Consider the following 11,213-nt stretch of genomic DNA (forward strand, 5'->3'; position numbering starts at 1 on the left):
AGAACGTTTAACCATCCACGCTCCAGACCGTCCCCTGCAGTTAGACCGTTAAAGCGCAGCTATGCTCGCTGCGCGCGCCGCCGCCCGACGCGCGCTTTTCCCCCGTCGGGGCGCCACAAGCCATGGGGCTGCTGAGGTGGCTGCGGGTGGCGCTGGCGCTCGTCGCCTTGGAGTTCGCGAGCGTGCGCAGCTTCCCCGACATCAACAACAGGACCTTCATCAATCAGTACCTCGACACCCACAACAACTACCGCAGCGGAGTCAATCCCCCCGCTTCCAACATGCTGTACATGGTGTGTGTCCACGGGGTGGAAGGAGGAAAGGGAGTCGAGGGCGGGGAGTGTGTGGGGAGAAGCTGCCCCTGTCAACCGGCTGCCTTACCCTGGCTGCCTCAGGCAGCCGGTGTTGGCTGCTGTGGAGATGCTGGGAGAAGGCTTAGCCAAGGGAGGCAAGGGGCAGCTGCCCCCCTAAATCAAGTAAATCAATAATAGTTGTCTTTCTAGCTGACGTTCTGCCCCTCCCCAATACTACTACTAGTCTACTACTACAGTATTATAGTAGTTTATATACTGCCCTACACTTGGAGGTCTCAGGACTGTTCACAGAAAAAAATCGCAACATAATAGAATAAAAACAGCAACCCAATATCACCCAGCCCCAGAAAAGAGCCATATTTTAAAAGGGTATATGAAACCTGCCTCCCCCCAAAACATAAATCCTGGCTACACCCATGGGAGAAGTCTGGTGAATTGCTGAGGTTTTTTTTTTGTTTTGCCACAGATTACAGAATAACAGACCAGCCTTTGTTTACTACATACAGTACCTTGATGCGTTGTTGTCAGCAGTGACGACAATCTTTTCTCTTTTTTAGGGTTTTCTGTCCATTTAGAATTACACTTCGTGTCTTGCTTCTGAACCGTAGACATAATTTTTACTTAGTCGAATGAGGAAAACTTGTTGGCTCTTAAAAGACCTAGCAGTTACATTTACTGCTGCTAAGTGTGTAATGCTTTATTTAAAATAATACTTAAGTATAGAAGTACCAGGGCTCAGGCCCCGATTCTCTATGAGGTGGGTCATGGCATGTCTTCCTTAAATAAATAAATATTGCCTTCAGGTTCCTGGGTGATGATTACATTTTCCAGGGTTTAACTGATTCCAGAAATCAATCCCTGCATAAATTGAACCCTAACTAGTGTGGCTGTTTTAGGTTGAGCCAAGACTGACTATCACCTGTCCTGCATCCAAGTTAGCTTTTTACCCACAGGGGGTTTACCCACAGAGACCAAGAAAAATAGGTTGCTTACTTGTAACTGATTAAGTCATCTTGTTAGTATTTCAAAGAATTGTTTATGTAACAAAAAGAGTGGCGATCAGAGTAAAAAACAAATCCATCCTTTTTATAATTCTTTAATAGGATGTTATGATTTTTACTATAACTGCAACCCTCTTTTTTGTTGCACCAAATATGAGTATAGTTCTAGATGCTTTTCTTTGCCTTTCTTTAAATGCCTTTCTTTCAAACAATATATATGCTTTTTCTTATTCCAGTAACTTTACATATTTTTCCTTTTGTAAAGAAAGTCTAGAGACTGTTCATTAAGTGGGATATAAAATCAATTCATTATTTTATTGTTTCAAAACGACCAAAACAAAACAAAACAAAAAGTCTGAATCACTTCTACCTTTGGGAGTATTTGTTTAAAGTGTTGATTATCCAAGGCAGCCACTTGTTTTGCATCTCTTGATTGTTTTTATTCATTATTAATACAGATTTTTAATTTGAATGACACACTCCAATTGTAGAAGATCCCATATTTGCAGTTTCTCTAGTAAGAACCGAAAATCAATTTTCTTGATAGTATTTCTGAACATAAAGACTAAGATTTCTGTAGTTTCAACAATCCGTTTCTTTTTGGCCACACATTCCTCTAAATAACAGCATGAAAGTAATAAAAATGTATTTTAATTCATTCAGTTTCTTTGACATTTTAGTTCCTATACAATTTGTGGTCCCCACAATCAAGAAAAGCAATAAAATACTTAACTGAGGCTCTGCCCCCCAACATGAAGCCTGATACAACATGTTGTTGTTTAGTCGTTTAGTCGTGTCCGACTCTTCGTGACCCCATGGACCATAGCACGCCAGGCACTCCTGTCTTGCACTGCCTCCCGCAGTTTGGTCAAACTCATGTTCGTAGCTTCGAGAACAAACATGAGTTTGACCAAACTGCGGGAGGCAGTGCAAGACAGGAGTGCCTGGCGTGCTATGGTCCATGGGGTCACGAAGAGTCGGACACGACTAAACGACTAAACAACAACAACATGTTGTATCAGGCTTCATGTTGGGGGGCAGAGCCTGATACAACATAAATTCTGCTTATGCCCATGCCTGTGGGTAGATTCCCTTGAACTCAATGGGGCTTTCTTCTGAGTAGACATGTATAGAATTTCATCATTCGACAGCTTGATGCAAGTAAATATTTCCGAAGAAATACTTGCTAGAACTCAAGATGTATTATCAGCATGTTTACTATACATGTATAATGTTGTGATTAAAAACTCACAATTTTTTTATATTTTGCAGACATTTGATCTAGCTTTGGCTAGAATAGCTAGAGCATGGGCACAAAAATGCGTTGTTATGCATAACCCATCTGATATGGTCCACCCTGATCCTAAATTTAGGCCTGTTGGAGAAAATATATGGGTTGTAACTGGCTATAAACACCCATTTGATCCTGCTGGCCCCATTGCAGCTTTTTATAACGAAGTAAAACACTACACCTACAAAACCAACGAATGTACACGTGTTTGTGGTCATTATACTCAGGTAAGTTATTCTCTTCTCTGCTTAGTCCACAGAATTTGAAGGAAACTGCAATAACTTCAATTATTTCAGTCAATAAAAATATGAAGTAAATATTGTAGTTGCTCATAAACTGTGATAATCTGCATTCTATTATTATCAAGTATACTTAGTTATAAAGTATATGGAGTGCTTACAATTAATTTAGAGGCAATTGACAAAATAAACCTCCACTTTATTTCAGTTCCAATATTAAGTTAACATGTATTGCTGATGGTTGTTGTTGTTGTTTAGTCGTGTCCGACTCTTCGTGACCCCATGGACCATAGCCTGCTAGGCACTCCTGTCTTCCACTGCCTCCCGCAGTTTAAGATTCGTAAAAACAGCTACTAGCACTTACCTGGCCAGCACTAACTGTTACAGGGCATATACATAACAGCAGAGTTCTTACTATGAAAAAGAAGGACAGCCTGCCTTTGGGCAGCCTTTCCTTCTGTTAACCTCCTGTCCTCAGAATGGGAGAGAGAAACACACTAAATAATGACTCCAAATGGAACTTTGATGTAGATAGCACTCGGATGTATCTATAAAAACAAGCTGGTTTGAATCATCAAAGGTTTTAATGTGAGCAAAGGAGACTATGCCCTTTTTTCTGCTCCACCTAGTCTGTTTTATTTAGGTTACAGGTAGGTAGCCGTGTTGGTCTGGGTCGAAGTAAAATAAAAAAATTCCTTCAGTAGCACCTTAAAGACCAACTAAGTTTTTATTTTGGTATGAGCTTTTGTGTGCATGCACACTTCTTCAGATAGCATGCACACGAAAGCTCATACCAAAATAAAAACTTAGTTGGTCTTTAAGGTGCTACTGAAGGAATTTTTTTTGTTTTATTTAGGAAACACTTTTCTAGCAAGAAGAAAAATATGTGGCCAGAAAGGCCAAGTTTACTTGATGCAAGATCCATGCTATTGTAGGTCATAGTTAAAAGCTAGTGCATGGACCGGTTGAGATTTTGGTATCCTGTAATTTTTTCAGACACTTGTCCATCTTTATAACACATTGAGTTTTGTTTGTAGCCTACTTCTGTTTAGTTTTAATTATCTACAATAAGACTTAAATATGGGACAAAAAGTTGGGATACTTGTGGGGGAGAATCTGGTGTTTTTCCATCTTTTTTTGTTATTTGTGGGGGCTGGCATGTCTTTTATTGTGGAAAAATTTAATATACACACATGCATATACAGTGATACCTTGGTTTACAACCACAATCCGTTCCGGAGGTCTGGTTGTAAACCAAATCAGGTTGTAACCCAAGGCGCACTTTCACCAAAGGGGCCTCCCAAGAAAAATTGGTTGTAATTGAAAAAAAGGGACACGCACTTCCGGGTTAGACGTGGTTGTAATCTGAAACGGTTGTAATCCAAAGCAGTTGCAAACCAAGGTACCACTGTATATAACATGCATCACCTTGTCCCCGTGATTGAGGGACCCCGGGGCAGTGTGTCATCAGTGTGGGGTGTGCCCTGCGGTGTGTGCGCATGACATCAGTGTGCCCCGTGGCATGCTAACATGCCGCAGGGCATGCTGTTGCACATACCACAGTGCATGCTGACCACGTCGTTTGGAAGCCATGCAGCGTGCGCTTGCCGCCGCTATAAAGTTGGGGGGGCATGGCCCCCTGATTTGGAATATATGAATGACTTAAAATACTTGTAGTTATCAGCAGAATGCTAGCTCTGTGTTCACAAATTGAATCACCATGAATTTATACATTTTCCTGACAGGAAAAATAATCAGTGAAGCTTGAAATCAGACATCTAAGACAGATCATTCATCAGCCAGGATTAGCAAAAAATACTATTCCATTTACATGGTTCAATGGTAGAGCACTTGCTTTGCATGCAGAAGGTCTCAGGTTCAGTCCCCAGCATCTCCAGGTAGTGCTGGGAGATGCCTTTCTGAAAACTTTAGGAGTACAGAATAGGATACTAGAATATTAATCTAAGGTATAAATGCGCCTTTAGCTAAATGCCGATAAAAGTGGAAGGAGGGAGAGCGAAATCTGGAGGAAAAAGTGAATGTAAAAAATGATACTAATGAACAAAGCTTGGACTTTATATTGTATAATCAAACATGTTTTTTTCAGGTTGTTTGGGCTAATACTTATAAGATTGGCTGTGCTATTGTTCACTGTCCTGCGTCAACTAATAGCAAAGGAGCCAAGACCAAGAATTTTTCATATTTTGTGTGCAATTATGCTCCACCGTAAGTTAACTAATCTTAAAGTGATCTAAACTTGTGTTACACTTAGTAATTATAAAATACCAAACTGTATGCCTGTTTGAAACTGAATGTATTAATTTTGGATTTTGTAAGCTGATTTACTTTTCAATTATTTTTTAATTATGAATTAAAAGATGTATGGAGACTCAGAAACTCGATGGAAAGGAAATATTCTTATTCCGGAGCCAAAAAATTGGCTTCTAGAATAGATATAATTTGGTTATCGACGGGATTAGCAAAATATATTAAAAAATGTGAGATTATGCCAAAATCCATAACAGATCACAACCCAATCATGATAAAACTTAAGGAGAAAGACAACAGTGTTAAGAGATGGCGTATGGATGATAGGGTATTAGATGATGAAACGTTATTAAATAAAATGAAAGAGTTTGTAAAGGAATTTTTCCAAATCAATATATCACATGAGGTAGAATTAACAACAGTCTGGGATGCTAGTAAAGCCTTTATGAGAGGATTGTATATACAACAAAAGAGTAAATATAAAAAAGAAAAAACAGAGAAATTAGAGAGAATAAAAAGAGAGATAGATCTGGGGGGAAATCCCAAAGATAATAAATCAATAACACAAATAAGAATGCTACAGAATAAATTGAAACAATTAATGAATGAAGAAATGGAAAACAGGATTAAGTGGGCTAAATAAAGAACATTCGAGCTTGGAAATAGGTCAGGGAAGTTATTGGCTTGACAGATGAGGAAAAAACAAAGTGAAAGGTTAATCACGTCAATAAAGGAAGGGGAAAGGAGATAGACCAACCCAAACGAAATACAGAAATGGTTTGTAAAATATAGGAAGTTATATAAAGGCGAGGATATTTATAAAAACAAACTGGAAGAATATCTGGATAGCTTTAAGGGAGTTCCCATCAACCCCGATGAGAATGAAATATTAAACCAGTATCAAGGCAAGAAATAAAGGATGCTATAGCCAAAGTTAAATTAGGAAAATCACCTGGAACGGATGGCCTCTCTGGGAAGCATAAAATATTTAAGAGTGAATTGGCAGAGGTGTATGGAAAATTAGTTAATGAGATTTTAGAAAGAGGAGTAATACCTAAGACGTGGCAAAATACATATATAATCCTGATACCAAAAGAAAAAGGAGGCACAGAAGAGGTGGGGAATTATAGGCCAATTTCACTACTGAATATTGATTACAAATTATTTGCTGGAATATTGGCTAATAGAATTAAAGAGGTGTTAAACAAAGTCATAGGCCAGGAACAACAAGGCTTCCTACCCAAAAGGAAGATGTATAGTACTGTAATATAAGAACTCTACTGAACCTAATGGAGTATGCAGACTGGAACCCCAGTAAGAAAATAGCATTCATCTTTTTGGATGCCGAAAAGGCTTTCGACAACCTAGCTTGAAAAGAGCATTAAAGAAATTGGGGATAAAAGATTCATGGAGGGAGTAGACACAATTCATAGCAAACTATTAGCGAGATTGATTATCAATGGAAGGGTAACATAATTCGAAATATCGAAAGGAACGCGACAGGGGTGCCCGCTATCCCCACTGTTGTTTATATGGTCACTAGAGTTCTTGATAAGGGATATAAAATATGATAAAGATCTCAAAGGTATTGCGGTGGGTAAGAGTAATAACAAATTGAAGGGCTTTGCGGACGACATGATAATAATGATGGAAGACCCTACAGAGACATTAATTAAGTTGAAAAATAAATTAGCAATTTATGGAGAGGTAGCAGGATTCAAAGTTAATAATAAGAAAACTAAAATAATGATTAAAAATATGAGAAAGGAAGAAATGGAGAAATTACAAAGGATTAGTGAATGGGAAGTGGTAAAAAAGTGAAATATTTAGGGATTATGATAACTAATAGCAATGTGGATTTATTCGACAATAATTATGCCAAAACATGGAAAAGTATCAAAGAGGTGTTGAAGACCAAACCAACTAAAAACAGGTAGGTAGCCGTGTTGGTCTGATATAGTCGAAACAAAATTAAAAAATTCCTTCCAGCAACACCTTAGTTGGTCCAAGATCAACTAAGGTGCTGCTGGAAGGAATATTATTATTTTGTTTAAACTGAAAACAGGCCTTTTCCAGCAACAAGGCCAAACATTACATTACCAAGTGGAGGTAGGTGCCTGCCCGGGGGGGGGGGGATGAGGGGCCGAATAGGGAGCAGGGATACGTAATGGGTCAGAACAGGGTGGGGGGAGACACAGGGATGAAACCTGCCCTCTCCACAGTATCTCGACTCAGGGGGTCTCTGAGGCTCCGGGGGAACTGAAGGGGGGCTATTACCCTCCATTTCACATATACTACGACTGAATGCAACCCTCTGCGTCTTTTTTTTTTAAACCATGCACTTTCTCTCCCCAGTTTAAGTCCTCAGATATCTGCAGTGCCCAATTCCCCCCCCCTCGATTTATTATCCCCTACCTTCCCCTTGCCACTTCCTGGGTTTTTTTTATGGAACTGAACAACTCGGGTGCTTCAGAACGCACCTTCTGTTGCCAGCCCCTTTGGATTCGGAGGCCCGCGCCAAGTGGCCCATATGACCCCCCCCCTCCTGTCTGGGCCTGTCTGTTGCTACGGGGCTTCACTATTTAACACCCCCCCCCGGTCGGGATTTTTAAAGTATTTTTCTGGGTCCCAGGGCGCATCATCACCCCCGATCCTTAATCTAAATATATAGAAATGTTCACGATGCGTGCACAGGGGCCAATGTATGGAGATACAGGGGGGAGGGGACAACAGAGGGCTCAGACAAAAGTAAATACTGGGAAATGGAACCTAGAAGCTGACAGTTCCTTTTCCAAGGGTGGGGGCCAAGGTATGGAGATACAGAGGGGAGGGGGGTCAACACTCCCCAGGGACAACAGAAGGAAGGGTATCCTACCGAAACACAGGGATGAGCCGGGGTGGAGGGAGGAGGGGCAGGATATGTCATGGATCGGGACAGGGTGGGTGGGGATCACAGGGAAGAACCACAGCAACACGTGGCCGGGTCAGCTAGTATGTCTATAAATTAACATATTGATCAGGTGTGTGTGCCTGTGTTAAGGGTGCGTTAGTCTGTGAAATGGAGGGTAATAGCCCCCCTTCAGATCCCCCTAAGCCTCAGAGTCCCCCTGAGTCGAGGCGAGATACTGTGGAGAGGGCAGGTTTCATCCCTGTGCCTTCCCCACCCTGTTCTGACCCATTACGTATCCCTGCTCCCTATTCGGGGGGCCCACCCCCCCAGGCAGGCCCCTACCTCCACTTGGCAATGTTCGGCCTTGTTGCTATAAAAGGCCTGTTTTCAGTTGAAACAAAATAAAAATATTCCTTCCAGCAGCACTGGAAGGAATTTTTATATTTTGTTTCGACTACGTCAGACCAACACGGCTACCTACCTGTTTTCAGTTGGGTTGGTCTTCAACACCTCTGCCAGATAGATGTATGTGAGTGGTGGATCTCGTGGTGGAGGCGGGGTTTGTGGGTTGCTGTGCGTTAGTCTGTCAAATGGACGGTAATAGGCCCCCTTCAGATCCCCCTGTTTTACAGGGTCTCGTGGCGGAGGCGGGGTTTGTGGGTGTGACGCGTTGTTGTGGCTAATCCCTGTGACTGCCCCCACGTGTCCCGATCCATGATCTATTCTGTTTGCCCCCCCCCGTGACCAGTGTATCTCATGACGTTTTGAAGGATGGTATTTATTTTTGTCTTGTGATTATTTGGGGGGATTTGGGGGGGGGGTAGTGGTGCTAAATTTTAAAGTAAAAATCCCTTGCCGTACCCCCAAGTGCGTTGCTGTGGGTTATTCCTACATAAAACAAAGGCCATGCTGCGGCCTGTGATCCATGCGCTTGTCCTCTTCCCCCCCCCCCCCGGGCCTAGTGGGGGCCTGGCAGGGGGCTACATAAAACAAATGCCGTGCTGCGACCTGCGATCTGGGCACTCGCCCTCTTCCCCCCCCCCCCGGGCCTAGTAGGGGCCTAGCAGCCTGGCAGGGGCCTAGGGGTCTGATAATGGCCGCCTTGGTGGTTTCAGTTGCTTGGCTGATGATGCCATTTGGTTTGTGGGTGTGGTGTAGATTTCACAGGAAGGAGGAGGAGCTGAGGGAATAACGCCACTTGAGGGCGCTGTTTGACTTGGTGGAAAACCTGGTTTATACCTGCCTAGGTGTGCGATTTGAGGGATTTTCTTTTCCAACAACGCTCGGGGAGTGGCCTGGATCGTTGTGTCAAAATTTCAGGACGATCGGTCAAGCAGTTACGGAGAAAAGTGGAACACGCACTTTCATGATTTTTACATTTTTATACATATAGATACAGTAGATTGCATTTTCATTTTTAGTTTTGTGCACTTTGTGTACTGAATACATAACGTTATGTAATATTTTGTTCTTTAGGGGCAACTACAAGGGAGTTCGTCCTTATAAAGAGGGAGCTCCATGTAGCAACTGCCCAATAGGAGACACTTGTCAAAATAAACTCTGCAGTAAGTATAGAATTGAATGATACGAACAGTCATGGAAAAGATGGTATCAACCATCACATATATTAAAGTCATTTCTGGGTTTCATCTGTGAGTTCTAGTGGGGCATTCTAATGTGCTCAAGGCATTGGGTTCATGCAAGGCTAATGCTGTCTTTGAAGTTCTGTCTGATTGAACAGCAGCTATCAGGACATAAGTGAGTGAGCAAAAAAGACCCTATGTTATAAATTTTGCCTGTCTTCTCTAGGAACATTATTTCTATTGCATTTTAAAGTCCTGGATAAGATGGACTAGCAATTTTATCATGTATTAATTTAATACAATGCCTTTTTTGGCCGCACTTGCATTTGTTTTGTTGAATTCTTCCGTTATAAAATGCATCTAAAAACTGAAATTTCCTACCACCCTGAATAAACTTCTTTACTTTATCCTGTGTAGGTAAATACCTGCCATTCACTCCTAATCATTTCATTACAGAATGTTTTCATGACAGAGTAAGGTACAGGCACTGAAGCAGAGTATACCATTCCCATGGGAATCAGGTGCATGCAGAGGAAGATTTAACAAAGTCATAGTAGGAACTAACATATAGCAAGACATGTGAGTCCTTTCCATGGGAGGTGGGCAGCAGGTCAGTCCAGATATGTAGTGCTGAGGAAAGGAGATCAGGGCAAAGTTAGTCTCTCCTTGTGTGGGACCAGTTGTCCTTTACCAATTGCAGCCTCTAGTCATGGGTCCTTGGCAGTGATAGTGCTTCTCCAGGACTAGAGACAGGGCCCATACTCCTTCTGCCATTTGGGGTCCTAAGCAGTCACAGGTCAAAGCCAACACTATAATTTGAGCTTCGAAACGTAAGGTAGCCAATGTCAGAATCAGTGTTATATGACTGGTTTGCCTTAGGCCTACCGTAGCATTGCAGTTTTCATATTTTAAAGCCTTTCTTCATTTGTTATAACTATTCTCTCTTCCAGGAAATCCTGAACGTGAGAAAGAAAACAGCCGACGTATGTATTATATTTTTGTATTATAGTTTAAACTTACTTCAAGAACAAAACTCACATTTCATAAAAATCCTTTTATCTTTTTTAAAATAGGCTATTCACGATGGTATCCACCCTTTGAATTCCGGATTATATGTGATGAATCCTGCATTGCAGTTGCAATTTTAAGACCATTATTAATGTTTCTAGCTTTTGCGGGTGTTTATTACTTAAAACTCCGTTATCCAGGTTTAGGTTTTAAAGCATAATTTTTGATAGGCATATATAATTTGAATATCAGAGGTAACGAACAATAATATTTATAAGAATACTGTATTGTTTTCCTGCATTTTATATTTTAAAAGTAGATTTGGTTTGTTTCTAAAATACTTCAAATTTTCTGAACTTGTAAAAGGTTACTTGTTGCATATTAATGAGTTGTAAATACTTTTAAAACTAGAATACATTAGTGTAAGTAGAATATATGGGGTGGTGTTCAACTGTTTTACTCAGAGTAGACTCATTTAAATTAATGAACATGATTAAGTTGTAGTTTCATTACTTTTAATGGATTTACTCTGAGTAAAACTTAGCTGAATACTATCCATGGCCATATCTAGTACTGCATGTTCAACATTAAGTGAAAATAAAGGCTAAGCATTATTTAA

At 41.0% G+C, this 11,213-nt stretch overlaps 1 protein-coding gene across 1 annotated transcript; it reads left to right on the plus strand.

Annotated features, from left to right (window-relative positions):
* The first annotated feature begins 112 nt into the window (after positions 1-112).
* On the plus strand, positions 113-11,213 carry LOC118091125 (glioma pathogenesis-related protein 1-like). The gene is made up of 6 exons (XM_088676860.1): positions 113-293; positions 2,588-2,833; positions 4,953-5,071; positions 9,480-9,568; positions 10,537-10,569; positions 10,660-11,213. Exons 1-6 carry the CDS (start codon positions 123-125, stop codon positions 10,812-10,814), a joined length of 813 nt encoding a protein of 270 aa, XP_088532986.1. The 5' UTR covers positions 113-122; the 3' UTR covers positions 10,815-11,213.

This window comes from Zootoca vivipara, chromosome 9 (genome assembly GCF_965207765.1).
Source record: "Zootoca vivipara chromosome 9, rZooViv2.hap1.1, whole genome shotgun sequence".
NCBI classification, from domain to species: Eukaryota; Metazoa; Chordata; class Lepidosauria; order Squamata; family Lacertidae; genus Zootoca; species Zootoca vivipara.